Genomic DNA, 15,112 nt, shown 5'->3' with positions numbered 1-15,112 from the left:
TGGGGTGTCTTCAGCATGGATCATGCTATTTCAGAACACAGATCGGCCAACTCATGTGGGACATCTGCTGAGATGTTCCCGCAGGAATAAAGAACTGCAGTACCAGGAAACCCATTAATTTGCATTCAGTTGGGGTATAGTGCACATCTGTTTAGGCAGTGCAGCTGCATTAGGAGACAGTGGTTAACATCAGCCTGGAATTTTAGTTTATGTATATGTTGAAGCATGTCTGGTTTAAACTATTAAAACCTAGCAGTCCCAGTTGGACTCATTACTCCTAGAAAGGAGGTTTTAGAGGATTGCCTATCCCTTTTAAGATGCATTACATCAGCTTCTGCATGAAGCATGACTCCTGGCATCCCTTAGCAGAGAAGTGCTGGGATATGGCAGGTGTTTTCACTCACCACTGTTTTCTGGCTGTAGCTCTGGTGTGTTGGCAGCCCACTGGGTTGACACTTGAATTATTGTTAGCTTTTAGGTTAACACACCCTGCACAAGAATAGAGGAAATTCACAACTTGATGTTTGTCCTCTGTTGGTCTGTAACAAGTTGTTCTACAGAATCCAACAGTTGCAAACCAAAGTGCAGCATGCCCTCTTAGAAAACGATCTGGAAAATAAATCAGTATTTACATTAGGATCCCGATATGCAGGTTTAAGAGCACCTCGTTGAGCTAGTTGTGATACAATAACAAGTTGTGTGGGGTCAGGCACGGTGGCATGATGTTGCAACTGAATACACATTGTGTATGGATACCTGTAAGAACAGGAGAGATTGCTGTGACCAAAGGTTTAGAAGGCTGATAAAACAGTTTTAAACCAGCTTTAAACTTTATAACAGAACTTCTAGATTTATATTCATTAACAATACATGTTGCTAATGGCTAGTTCTTACTCATTTCTAGTCATTAACACTGCATATGCAAAGCTATTAGTCTGTAACAATCTCATTTTAAATTAACTGTGAGTGTATAGTACTACAGAGCTGGTGCCATGTCCTTGATGGCAAGATGTTCAAAGCTGTCACAGGTGCCTTTTCTTGTTGCTTGGTAGTTTTATTCCTCCTTTTCAGCTTTGGCTGCTATTGAAAGAAAAGCAGGCCTTGTTTTTTTCCCCCCACAAATCTCAGGGTTGCACTTTGTCAGTGCAATAATAATTGACCATCACTGAGCTGCTTACAGTTCTGGGGCCTCTGTGTTCAGCCAGTGCCTGTATTTTCAAGGCCTTTGTTCTTATCTCATATCTAAGCTGTATGTCATAACAAGAGGCACCTGGTACCCAGCTCTAGCTCATGCAACAAGTTCTCCTAATAATTTTACAAGCATAAGAGGCTAGGATTTGGGCCTTGCCCATTTGGCATAGAAACAGAGTTGGCATAAAGCATGAGGCCTGTTCCTAGCAGTGGCAATACTATTTTTACTGAGCCCCTTGGTACAAAAATGGATATACATTATTTACTAGTCATGCTGTATAAGTTTGCTTATGTTTGAGTCCATAACAAGCCAATAATTAAATACTACTCAATCTGCTGCTACTTTTGTGGGTGCAACAGCTTCTGCTTTGGCTACAGACAGTTAAGGTTTTGTAACTGTGGAGCTAGTGATGAACACCGAATTCAACTGATGAACAGTCAGACCCTGACTATAGTGAGGATAGTACTGCTCCAAGTTTATCCTGAGTAAGTGCCGTTTCTTACATAGGTGCAGTTGGACAGAGAGCATCAGGCTTTGTGTATGTACATATAAAGAGACTTTGCTTAATCTTTTGTAGGTAATTAATTCTCCTTCTTAAAAAGTGAAGAGAAATACATGGATATGTGTCACTACAATCTGTTCATGTGAAGACTGACTGTTTGCACTCTACTTCAAGCATTTAAAACAAAAAAGTAAAGGCTTAAAGCACTGAGAAATGTGTAGTTTGCATCCCTGATGCATGATCACTTTACTTTAGCATTGGGATACTTTTTCCTTATACGATTCTAAATAGCATGAGGAGTTTTTTTGTTGTGATGACATAGGCATGGTAATATTATCCTCCATAACTAATGAATTGACCAACTGCTGAGGAGGATTTTATTAAATATAGACCAGAAAAAAAAGTGTTTTTAATGAAGCCATGTGAAACACTAAAAGTACTAAGACTATTAAAATTCTTATGCCTATGGAAATGGGTGTAAGGTTAGCCCTTTTCCAAAGAAATATGCTAATTATTTTTGTTAAGGGTAGAGGCAGTTCTGTTTTAAATTGTTGTATGTTTATCACAAAGAGTGTAACTGGTCTGTTTAAAAAACTAAACAAACACTAGTGTGTTGGTTCAGTTGTGGTGAGATTTTGGCTGGTTAGAGTTGAATTGAAGGAAGAGCATAACAAAGCTGCTCTTTATTAAAGGTTTTCTTGCCTTGTGTATCTTTTCTCTTTCACCCTGTTTTTCACACTTAGCATTTAGTTTTGGTACATTAGCTACTCTTCAGTAAATCATGAGGAATTATCTTCCTAACGGTTTCACAAACAACTTCACAACTATGACATATCCAGTTTTCAGAGGGGTGCTGGAATTATTTCAAGAGTTGTCTTAGAGTGAGGTCACCTCTTTCCAAAGCTTAACAAAAAAAAAAAAAAAAAGAGAGAAAGAGCGCCTGTCATTCTTTAGAGGCACGTACAAATATGGGTTTCCTTATCCTCTTTAGATGTGACTCCCATTGTGCATTTTGGAGACTAGACGAGGAAAGGGCCTTAATAGTTAACAGGATCAGCTCCTTTGAGGACGTTTGTAAGGCAAGGGGGAGAATATGGGAAATATTCTACTACCTTAAGTTTGGGAATGGCAGAGAGGTAACTAGTCAGCAGGCACTATCAAATTCCATGAGTGATTACAGTAGACAAATGTGTATTGCTTCAACTGTTGCTCACTTCAGTTATTAATTTCCCATCAAAGCAGAAGTACCACAGAGACGTTCCTGTGCTGCTGTCTCCATGCATTCCACATAACCCCTTGAAAACTTCTGACCACTGTCCACTTAGATACCAAATAAAGAGTCATTATAAGTATGTGGTAACCATTAACCACGGAATAGTTGTGTGGCAGTCTTAGACGTCTGTCAAATAATGGATTAAACATACACCAAAGTCAGTGTGGGTGTGCACCCGGCCATGGAAGTGGTGGGACGCACAAGTTCTCCTGTGCACTTTACAAACCTCCATGGCCACCAGCAGTGCTGTAAGGTTAGTTAAGTATGTGTTGTTGGGCATTCGTCAGGTTGCTAGCTGCTGGAATTGTTTAAATGGCAGTAAAAATAGGGCGGGTTTATGGTGTTTGGGGTTATTGTTTGGGTTTTGCGGGGGTGTGTGCGTGTGTTTAGTTTGGGGTTTGGGGGGTTTTTTAGCTTTTAGCACTTGAAATAGCGGGGGCCATTCTTCCCATCTGTCAATGAATTTTAATCCTTTCTTATGCCAACACTTTAATATTTGCTGTCTACCTCTACAGTTTTTGAGTGAATTTAAGGCTTTTTTTTTTTCTGTTGATAAGCAGAACGGAAAAGTCAACAGCTGTGTTTAAGTAGATCATTCTCATAGGTTTGACATACAATTTTTTTTTTGTAATCATCCTTGTTTTTATTCTAGAACTTAAAAAAGACTGTGAAATACTTTCATTTTTTTATTGCTGTTTTAAATGTTAATTGTGTTCTGTGGGTTTTCTTCCTAAACAACTAGTCATAAAAAATTGTTAGCACTTGTCTGTTAAAACATGGTGGTGATAGGTTTACTTTCTTAGTCAGTGTTTTCCACTTCACAAACAACTGATAATTGGGGAAGAAATATTGACTGTAACAGCCACAGTTATTTATTAATTATCTTATCGCTATAGAGGATCCTGTCAATTCTTACTTGAAATTAAGTCACTGAGGGTATTAATCTTGAATATTTCAGATTTCTTTTTAAAGTTGTGATGTTGTTTTAAACAACAAAATTTTCTATGTTTTATCACACCAGCTATTGCAAGAGAATAGTAAAACATTCAGTTTTTAATGAAATAACAATACTCTACATTTCAGTCAGCCCAAGAGTGTCCCAAGGCTATAGTTAAACCAACTGAAAGAAGTAAAACTTCCCTCTGCCATTTCTTGGAAAATTAACTTAAGTTTATGGAGAGCAGCATTAAACAGAGTCCTTCATTTTCTGTGTTGAGACCATTCATTTTCTTTATTGAGTTATTTTAAGTGTGGAAAAAGTCAACTTGAGGGCTTCATAATCTTTTTCATTGTATTTGCGATTTATTTTTCTGCACCATTCCTCTTTACGCAAAAGATGGCTTCAAATTGTTCTTTTAGCAACATAAATGCATAGTGCAGTTGCTGCCTTGTCTGTTTTTAGTTTACTGTGTAATGCAAATTCATTTCTACAGTTGATAATAATCAATAATGCTGAATGCACACACAAGACATGTTGGAAAATAAGTGGTCCAAAGGTATTTCTGTCCCTTTGCAGAACTGCTGGTTCAACTGAAAGCAGAAGATCTAAAGGGAATTTTAGCAAACAGGGAGCACTGCTAGCAGGCATCTATGTAATTATCCTATTAAAACAGAGTAACATCTGCATTATCTGTACAAGTGCAGAATGGAAGGGAACATTATGTTATCTAATCCTGTCTGGGAGCATTATGAAGTTAAAAGGATAACATTTTACCAAATCTGTGTTTTAACATGACAAGTTACACTTAATTATCTTTTAATTACCTTTCTTCTCGTTGGGTTTTATGCTAAGGACCCTGCCTCTAGCCCTCATCACGGAGTTTTCTTGCCTTTGGATTGTTTACGCCAGGTTTTATCTTTGAGTTTACCATGGAAAGATGGCCCTAGTGTGCCCTGAAGGCCGTTATTACAATTCTTTTTCCCTAGTGTGTGAAAAGCACCAAGAATATTAATTTTATATACAAAAGGCACGTTGTAGCATTCAGAAGTATGTGTTTGGAATTTAGTTGCAAAGAGCAAACTCATTGGACTGTGTTTTATGAATAAGGAGAAACTATGCATGGCAGAGGCCACACAGGAGCAAGAGATTATTCCAGCCTTCTGACTGCTTGCAGTATAAGCCAGGAGAGTGTCTTGGCTTAAATAATGTAGATTTCTTTTTATCTCTTTGCCCCTGAGGGAGTCTGATTTCCTGATCACCTATCTAGCCATATGCCATAGCTCTTGCCAGGAACTCCAAGCAGTGTCACTGCCAGCTAAAATTACTTGTTTTCTGAGAACTGAATTATGTTCAGAATTGTCTTAAATTGCTGCACTGCCAATACAACAAAATGTTGTGTGTACACACACAAATATGTAAAAGCACCCTTACCTTGAAATTCATCTTAGAAACTGCTTGAAGCATTGAATTTGATCCAGATACTGAGAGGTGTTCTACACCTGGTCAGGCTCTTCGCTTCCTCTTTGTTCTCTTTCCAGTGCTTTTCTCAGCTTCTTTGTGCTCTGGCTAGTACAGTACAATGTTGATACATATAAATTAAACATTTACAAAGGAAGGATATTGTCTACTCCTATTTTGTACCAGTTAGAAGACCTAGTATAGCTAGTAAAAACTTCTAATATATTGTGGTAACTATGCTTCTTTTATTTCCCCTCTTGCAACAGGATGGAACTGAAATACGGATATACGTTGACTAAGGAGTTGGAATAAGACTGAGTCCTGCTCTGTGATATTTATATACCTGGACCATGAACTTGCAGTTTGGCTTCATGCTTTAGGAACCTTTGTAGTAACTGTGTGCAGCTGTTGGGAATCATGGCATTCTCTCCATGGAAGCTGTCGTCTCAGAAACTCGGCTTTTTTCTGGTGACTTTTGGTTTCATTTGGGGAATGATGCTTCTGCATTTTACTATTCAGCAGCAAACACAACACGAAAGCAGTTCAGTCCTGCGTGAGCAAATTTTGGATCTCAGCAAAAGATACATCAAGGCATTAGCCGAAGAAAACAAAAATGTGGTTGATGGGCCTTATGTTGGGACAGTGACAGCATACGGTAAGTGTGTGCTATAGATTACGTGATAATCTGTTTACAGTTTTTTCTAAGTTGTCCAAGCATTTTACTTCATAATGCTGCTCAACTGACAGTACTTTGCACTGCCGATTTGCAATGTGGAGAAAACAGTCTTCACTTGTAAGTATGAAATGGGACAAATTTTAAATTTCCAGTCACTTAGAGATGAAGTTATGTGCTAGTTTTTACGGTATTTGTCTAGTAGCTATATCTGGTATGCCTCAGGTTGTTTGCTAGAACTTCATTTTAAAAGAAAACAACTTTTGCTGTTTTTAAGAAATTTGTGAGGCTTTTCAGTTTGCGTGTCAGCGATCCAAGAAATTCCTTGTGGAAGAAGAACTTGCCTTACTGATAAAGTGGAGACCTGCTATGTTGCTTTCTTCTTCTTTCCAATTTCGCTTCTTTGTTCAGTCAATTTACTTAAGTTTATGTATCTGGCATAAGCTTAAATTAAGCTTAAATGTATCGTATTTGTCTCAGGGTAGAGAACTTTTTTTGTGGGTTTCAGTTCGGCAGAAAGTTTTAATGCTTACTCTCTTCCATTTTGTACATGAGAGTTGAGTTTGTGTGCATGTGTGAGCGAAAGCATGCAGGAGAGAACAAACATGTTGCCAGAAAATATTAGAAAAGTAAAAATATCCAGTTTCAGGTTAGGTGTGGCTCCTTTTTTCAATCTGATAAGATTGTGTCATACACCTTACTTGTTAGCATTTTCTAAACTCACTCTCTTTCCTGCTGACCTGTGTGCTTTCAGGCTAACTGGAAAGTTAATGGCTAATTGGTCATCTGTATTTATTTCCTTTTATATATGCCTTAATAATCAGCTCTGAAGAAATCGGATAGATGTCTTTTGTAGGCTTAGACAAAGAATAAAGACTAGGATGCAACAGATAATAGCTGCACCTCTTCCTCTAGTTTTCTCTTTAATACTCTTTCCTTTTTGATGCATGTAAGGAAAATATCCTGCTGGGCGATTCTTTTCATGTCTCCTTTTTCCTCTAAAAAAATTTTTTTTTGAGTTTGTGTGAAGGAGCTTGCCTGTAAGGCTGAGATTATTGTCCCAAACATAGCAAAAAATTATATTGCTTTGTTGCTTAAATAACAAGACATCCCTATTCTGCAACGTCCACTGATATGGGACTGCATGTTGAGCTATACTGGTATTGTAAGATTACAAAGCAACACAAGCTAAATAGAATGGTACTAGATCAATACTTAGATTGAAGATCTCCAAGCAGGTAGAGGTCCCTAGAGAACTGGGTGCGTAGGCTTAAAACAAAACCCTATCTGCTACATAACCATCATTAGTGTCCCATTATCTTGTAAGGGTGTGTGATGGTAGGTGAATTGAAGAAGAGAAAAACCACAGGAAACAATATGTCTCCAGGAATTGAAGGGTAACGTCCTTAATCTGTGCCCTCGCTAGGTCTGAGAGTACAGGATATCCTTGAGCTAAGGATAAGATTCCCCTGCAGCTTGTGGCCTGTGGCATTCATTTCCCGTTCCGAATCCTGCTGGGGAGTAAGCTGACTTGCCGCCAAATAGTGGTCATGTTCCCCAGGAGAAGTTAAACTGCATTTGAAAGTGGGTGAAATAACTCTATAATGTTCCTGTGAAGGTAAAGCTAAGTTTTGTGCAGAAATTTCAAGTTCCATGGCGAAGAAGAATTTTACAGTTTAAAGACAAGTTTGGACAGCTGTTTTCAATTAAGGAGTTTAGAAGGATGCAAAAGAATGGTAGTATATTTATTTAAAATATTAGAGGGAAAGGTGCTATGGTGAGTGAATAACACCATATTAAATAATACTTTATGAAACTGAGTAAGATAACAATTACTTAATAAGTAAGTTTGTTTGTCCTGTTTGGTGTACCAAATGATCTGTTGATAGCAAATGATCAGGTTATCTGTTCAGGAATAAACACATTAATGACTAATGTTAATGATAATGAGTAGAAGTTGGTATTTAGCCTTTTAATTTCTTTTAATGTTATCCTCTGTTTGCTATTAGCGAGTACAGTCATGATTTCCATGTTCAAGAATAAGTTTGAAGTTTGCTTCATTTGGCTGCTTTTACTCACCCAAAATGTTTTCAGTCATTCCTTAATTGTGATTGCACAGCTCGTGTGCTTTTTCACTTTTTCGTTCTACCATATATTAACCTTTCCGGTAGGTAGATCACACACTTCAGTTTTAAAAGTTGTAGTCCAAATATACACAGTGAGTATTAGGGTTTTTTATAGCAGTAAACAGTTGTTTTACAAAAAATACCATGAATCTCTGCTTCTGTCCTCCCCTTCTAAAGCTAGCCTTCAATTGCCTTTTTTTTTGTTCCATGAGCAGTCTCATATCAGTGTTTTGGTATCAGTATTAAAAAAATACAATGTTTAGCCACTTTTCTCTTTATACTCTGTGTATGCCTTTATGCATGCTGTGTTTCTTTCTTATTGTTTCCTGAATCTCTTTACTACTTTTTTCCTCTTTCCTACTCTTCCATTTTCTTCTGCACACTGTACCAAAAGTGACTTCTGGACCCCTTTTTGAGATAGTCCAGATAATTAGTGATTAAGATTCTATCTTCCAATCTTTAAAGGACAAAGGAAAAAACCAAAGTTCTAAAGAAAGATCTACTTTATGGCTCCATGCAATAAATACAACTCTCGTTTTATTTGGAAAAAAGAATCATAAGCTTTCTAAAAGTAATAGCCTTTTCTTATTTACTCTCTCATTTGCACAGAACTGGGCTAGTCATGGAAAAAAAAAAAAGGGACCACAAAAAAGTGTGGCAAAAATACAACTGATGTTGGGGCAGAAGGATCTCTTCAGATGTATGGAGAAATTTTCTATTAGAGATCAGAAAGTTGTTTAATTCTGAAGTTGTGGAAAGCAGAAAATGTATTATACATATGCACATAAGATTATTTTATGTAATTAAATGGGAAAATAACATAAATTCATCACACCAAATTCTTTAATCCTGAGACAAAGGTAAATGAACAAAGAATAATACTTCCTTTCATCTTCTTTGGCTTGTTGCCGCTATAATTATACAGTTTAGTCTGATAGTAGTCTATTTTTCTCCTCTTGCCCACGGTTCTTTTAGCTTGCCCAACTGTCTGTGTTACTGCAAGAAATCTGAACAAAGAAAAGGGAAAGAAAAAATATCAGAGAACTCCTGGGTTGTCAGTTGATATGCAGACTCCTGTTACTGTGCATTGCTTTCCACAAACAGTGTGTGCTGTGTCAGGCCAAATAGATAGGTAGAGGCAATAACCAACAGACTGAAGAAAAGAAACAGGTGATTTATGGTGTTTTGTGTATATGGCAGAAAGGTTGACCCTAACTTTTTTTTTCCAGTGCAGGACCTGGTTGTGGTGGAAGAGGTGCAGGAGAAGGTTTTTGTACTGGCTCAAAGCTGTCCCTTCCTTTGGGAAGGGGGTTTTTGATTGCAAGTGACTGAGCATCTGACAGACTGTTCCTCTGATAGTGCTTGAATATGGGTTTACTTTTAGATTCATTATTATTTGAGCAAATTCTTATTACTTGAGCTATTAGAAAGCATGCTTTTTTTTTGTTCCCGTCTGTGTACCCATAAAGGCGCATACTTCACCTTGAATATAGGATATGTATATAAGTTGCAGTGTGCTTTATAAAATACACAGGAAGACAAGTTCCATGTCCATGGAAACTTTTATCTGAGGCTGAGCAAAGTAGGGAACATTAATGCATAGAACTGCTAATGAGAAAGATTTGCTCTGAGAAAGTGTCTATATATATTCCAGTCTCATTCTTGTATCTATTTTTTGATTCTCTCTGACAGCGTGCATTGCATTATTAAGCAATTTAACTTTTCATTTGTAGATTTGAAGAAGACACTTGCTGTCTTGTTGGATAATATCTTGCAGCGCATTGGGAAGCTGGAGTCCAAGGTGGAAAATCTTGTACTTAATGGAACAGGAGCAAACTCTACCAACAATACTAGTACTCCTGCTCCCGGCTTAGGAGCAGTTGAAAAGCTTAATGTAGCAGGTAGGTATGGCAGCTGTTTAAAATATTTATGGGCTGTTTAATCTGTATTTTTTCTTGGTCATAACATGATTTTTCAGTGTTAGATATTTGGAGTGTCTTAGAAAACAAAATTGAAACTCCAGACTGTGTCAATGGCAATCTTAAGTCCAGTCATCTTTTACAAGCTCAGAGGAAGACTGACTTCTGTGGGAACTTGAACACATAGAAGAAAATCAAATTATCTGCCAAAGGCATATAGCCTACCTTTTTCATTGTAGATGTTTCATAATTTAAATGGTTGTACTTTAGAAAGATGAAACTGGGCAGACATTTTCTCTCTAGGCCTAATTACTTGGGTTGGTATGAATCTGCTCTGCATTTCTACTATATGTGCTTCATTGGTTAACCAAAAGAAAACATTGTTTGTTACTGGTTCTGATTTAAAAATGTCCTTCCCTACTCTGCTTGATAGCTCTTATGATTTGACACACAGAGATGACCTACCTGGTACCTTCAGCTTAAATAAATGTATGTTTTAAAATGTCATTCGAAGTCATTAATTTTGTCTTCAGTGAATAGACCGTTCACTACCCTTACAACTTCTCAAAGTATTTGAGTCATCCTGTGGTAGCAGAATGCCTTGCTAACCCCTGTTCCTTTACTGTTCCCAGCTGTGAGTGTGGTTCATACACTGAATGAATCTTGTTGTTTTTACTGCCTTGCCTATTGCCCTGCATTTTGCTCTGCCACCAGGTCTAAACAGATACTGGTTGTCCTGACTGATAGGAAGGTCTGAGTCTGCCTTGCTAATGATCTTTGCAGTCCCAAAAAGGGAGCAGACCAGAAGAGTTAGGGCAACTTGGTAAATGGGTTGACAGCTGTGCTTGGAAGTCTTACCTGTGCTTGGGTTTCCTCTAAAAATAAATATTTCTGTGGAAAGGGTGTTACCCTCTTAAATTTGTCAAAGCAGAGAAGCAGATGCTGCCTTTGGTAGGGTAGAAAGAAAGTCTGGGAGAGCAGATGTAGAAGTGATTACCAGAGTACAGCATACCAGCAGTGTTGCTGTGTCAGCTGCTCTGTCCTAACTGCATTTGTCTGTACAAGGACATTAAAGGCATATTATGCCTCGGTGTCTTTACCTTTGTGTCTTTCTTGCCACATAGTAAGAACATGCTTATAGGCATTTACAACAGTCCCTTTGCATGTGTGTTAACTGCTCGTTTTGCCTTGTGGTACCTTCCCTCTCGCCCCGTGTCTGTTGTCTTGGTTAGACTGAAGGCAGATTAGAAACAAGTAACTGAACAGGTGTAGCACCTGCAGACTACTAACGGTGATCGTGTTGCTACCACAAGGAATGCAACACAAGATCTATGTTGGAAGATCTTCTACTTCAATGGAAAGTGAGCTAGTACAGTATTGTTACAGTTTCTGTGTTGTATGTAAAATGAAAAACATCTCTGTATTTTCTTTTTGTAGCTGGACAAAAGAGAGACTTGATGCTGTTATTTCAGTAGGTTTGCAGATAATTGGAAGAAGTCTACTTATGTTGTTGCTTATAGTTTATAGGCAAAGGGTCATTGTTCTTATCTGATTAGGAAACAGTTCTTCGGGTGAACTAAATTTTGTTTGTTATTCTTGGAATTTGCTAGATTCACAATTTTAGTACTCACGAGCAATGTTGAAGGAGCTTGGTAGGTGTTCTCAGTTTGCAGCGTTTACGTAGCTTTTCTCTGCCATAGGCTTGCTCTGTGGCAGAGAACACTTTCTTATTAAAGCTTCAGGTTTTTACCTTTGACCCTTGGTACACAAAATTTAAAATACCTGAAGCAACTATGTTGAACAGCACCAACAGAAAAACCTTTAGGAAATAGTTTCTTAAGGTTTGATTAATATATTATTCTGGTGCCTGTTTGGACAACGTCACTGCTTAGGTATCTCTAGGCTGAATAGTACCAATGGGTAGAACTGAGCTTGAAGCCAATCCTTGTGTTAAAGTGCCCACTGTTCATCCATTTGAAGCAATCAGTGGAAATTCATCTGATCAGAGGCAGCCAAATGGAAGTGAAAAACTTGTTTCTACTTCTGTCTTCATAGCATTTTCCTGACAGTAGCAAACTCTGGAAGCCATATGATTCCAGTAAAATCATAATATAAATATCTTCTCTGTTAGGAAGGAATTGTTCAGAAAATAAGCTAGGTGAATAAACATTGTGATTACAGTACCAGCTACAGTGTTGGTTTGGTCTGCAATATTTCAACAGCATCCTTTTTTATTGTGATAGAGCAATTGAGATAATCTGAAAATTATTGTAGAGGAGACATTTTGTTACCCAACAGTTTGTCATTCTGCTGGAGCTGAAATGTGTGTATACACATATACATGATACTTCCTTTCCTTTCTTTATAATAGTTTATTCAGCTGTTATGCTATGAAGTGACCACAGAAAGCAAACATGTTAGGATTATCATTTCTCTGTTTATCAGCTGTAATATTTTAATGCTGACTTTAGACAAATTTGTTAGCTATTATTAGTAATTTCACTTTTTCTGTCTGGACAACTGCAGTATTTATGGAGCATCCTAACAACATCATGTTTAATACTTTTAGAAATGTCTTTTAAAGACTGCTTGGGTTTATTTTTTTGCATATCTTTTTTTGCCTGGGAGTCACTGCTTAAAACTGAAGGAAAGTAAGCATTTCATAGCCTCATTCATCAGTGCAACTGCGCAGTGTCATTAGCAGACTTTCCTAGGAGAGTCCTGCTTCCAGTGGAGCTACTTCATGCAATTATTGTTTTTGCATTGAGCTGTCACAGTACACTGAGACCTGATTCTATAACCTGTGTACCCATGTCTCTTTACCTATGAAAAGCCTTTCTGAAATAAACGAGGGTTCATGCAGGCTTACACTGCACCTTAGTATCTATTGGTACTGTTTGTAAACCTTGGTAGTAAATAGAGGAGTCACTAATCATCCTGAAATCTCCATTTTGTCCTCACTGACCTTGTGTAAAGTTTACTGTGTTGCATACTACCTGAGTACATATAAGAGATAAAACACCACATAATAGAATGATGGGAAGGTGATTATACTGTAAATATTTGTCCTCATTGCTGATTATGTCTGGACACAAACTGAAGAGCAAAACATATATTTTTCGTATAATTTGAAACCGACTATCATGGCAGGCTAGACTTGTCAATCTGAATGTGCTATGAGCTTTTCTTCATTGTGTATTTTAAGTGTTAGTAACACTTTCAGGGAAAAAAAAATAGTAGTCTTTTATCTGCAAACTAGGAAGAACAGAGATGACGATTGGTCAACATTTCTTCTCCCAAAGCCCCTCTGCAAGTGCAATTTTCTTTTGTTGGGTACCTTGCTGTATTCAGAACAGCAGCATCGATATGCTACAGATGGATCATGATAATGCAAGAATCCTGGTTTGGTTCCAGGGTCAAGTTATTGAAATCGCGTCCAGGTTATGGTTTTATCTAACTTCATTAAACACACAGAATCACAGAATGGTAGGGGTCGGAAGGGACCTCTGGAGATCATCTTGTCCAACACCCCTGCTTGAGCAGGCACACCCAGAGCAGGGGGCACAGGACCGCGTCCAGGTGGGGTGTAAATGTCTCCAGGGAAGGGACTCCACAGCCTCCCTGGGCAGCCTGTGCCAGTGCTCTGGCACCCGCACAGGGAAAGGAGGTTTTCCTTGTATTGAGGTGGAACTTCCCGTGTTCCACCTTGTGCGTGTTGCCCCTTGTCCTGTCATTGGGCACTAATGAAGAGAGTCTAGTCCCATCATCCTGACACCCACCCTTTAGATATTTATAGGTATTTATGAAATCCCCCCTCAGTCTTCTCTTTTCCAGGCTGAACAAACCCAAGTCTCTCAGCCTTTCCTCGTATGGGAGATGCTCCAGTCCCCTGATCATCTTGGTAGCTCTCCGCTGGACTTGCTCAAGCAGTTCTGCATCTTTCTTAAACTGGGGGACCCAAAACTGGACACAGTACTGCAAATGTGCTCTCACCTGGGCAGAGCAGAGGGGGAGGATAACCTCCCTCGACCTGCTGGCCACACTCCTTTTAATGCACCCCAGGACACCGTTGGCCTTCTTGGCACCAAGGGCACAGTGCTGGCTCATGGTAAGCTGCTTGTCCACCAGCACTCCCAGGTTCTTCTCAGCAGAGCCACTTTCCAGTAGTTCAGCCCCCAGCCTGTACTGGTGCATGGGGTTGTTGCTCCCCATGTGCAGGACCTTGCACTTGCTCCTGTTGAATTTCATGAGGTTCCCCTTGGCCCAGCTCTCCAGCCTGTCCAGGTCTCGCTGGATGGCAGCACAGCCTTCTGGTGTATCAGCCACTCCTCCCAGCTTGGTATCATCAGCAAACTTGCTGAGGTTACACTCTGTCCCATCATCCAGGTCATTGATGAATATGTTGAACAGGACTGGACCCAGCACAGACCCCTGGGAAGCACCACTAGTGACAGGCCTCCAACCAGACTCTGCCCTGTTGATGATGACCCTCTGAGTTCTGTTGTTGAGCCAGTTATCAATCCACCTCACTGTCCACTCATGCAATCCACACTTCCTTAGCTTGCCTGTGAGGACGCTACAGGAGACAGTCAACTGCCTTACTGAAATCAAGATAGACAACATCCACTGCTCTCCCTTCGTTGACCTAGCCAGTCACGCCATCGTAGAAGGCTGTCAGGTTGGTCAAGCATGATCTCCCCTTGGTGAATCCATGTTGACTACTTCTGATAACCTTCTTGTCCTCTACATGCCTGGAGATGACCTCCAGGTTGAACTGCTCCATCACCTTTCTGGGGATGGAGGTGAGGCTACTGGCCTACAGTTCCCCAAGTCCTCCTTCTTGCCCTTTTTGAAGGCTGGAGTGACATTTGCTGTCCTACAGTCCTCGGGCACCTCTCCTGTCCTCCATGACCTTTCGAAGATGATGGAGAGTAGCTCAGCAAGAACATCTGCCAGCTTCCTCAGCACTCGCGGGTGCATCCCATCTGGCGGCCCATGGATTTGTGAGGATCCAGTTTGCATAGGTGAT

At 39.3% G+C, this 15,112-nt stretch overlaps 1 protein-coding gene across 6 annotated transcripts in view; it reads left to right on the top strand.

The window, feature by feature from the left end:
* Positions 1–15,112, top strand: part of MGAT5 (alpha-1,6-mannosylglycoprotein 6-beta-N-acetylglucosaminyltransferase) — a 137,409-nt gene that overhangs the window by 46,115 nt on the left and 76,182 nt on the right. For 3 of the 6 annotated variants that reach the window (XM_064451080.1, XM_064451082.1, XM_064451085.1), the window contains 2 exons: positions 5,632–6,020; positions 9,898–10,065. In XM_064451080.1, the coding sequence (XP_064307150.1) occupies positions 5,783–6,020; positions 9,898–10,065 (406 nt within the window). In that variant the 5' untranslated portion in view covers positions 5,632–5,782. Of the gene's footprint in view, positions 1–3,139; positions 3,234–5,631; positions 6,021–9,897; positions 10,066–15,112 lie in introns of those variants that run through there. The other 3 variants (XM_064451084.1, XM_064451083.1, XM_064451081.1) reach the window with 3 other exon arrangements.

This window comes from Phalacrocorax carbo, chromosome 5 (genome assembly GCF_963921805.1).
Source record: "Phalacrocorax carbo chromosome 5, bPhaCar2.1, whole genome shotgun sequence".
NCBI classification, from domain to species: Eukaryota; Metazoa; Chordata; class Aves; order Suliformes; family Phalacrocoracidae; genus Phalacrocorax; species Phalacrocorax carbo.
This window is presented reverse-complemented; position numbering and strand designations above follow the sequence as displayed.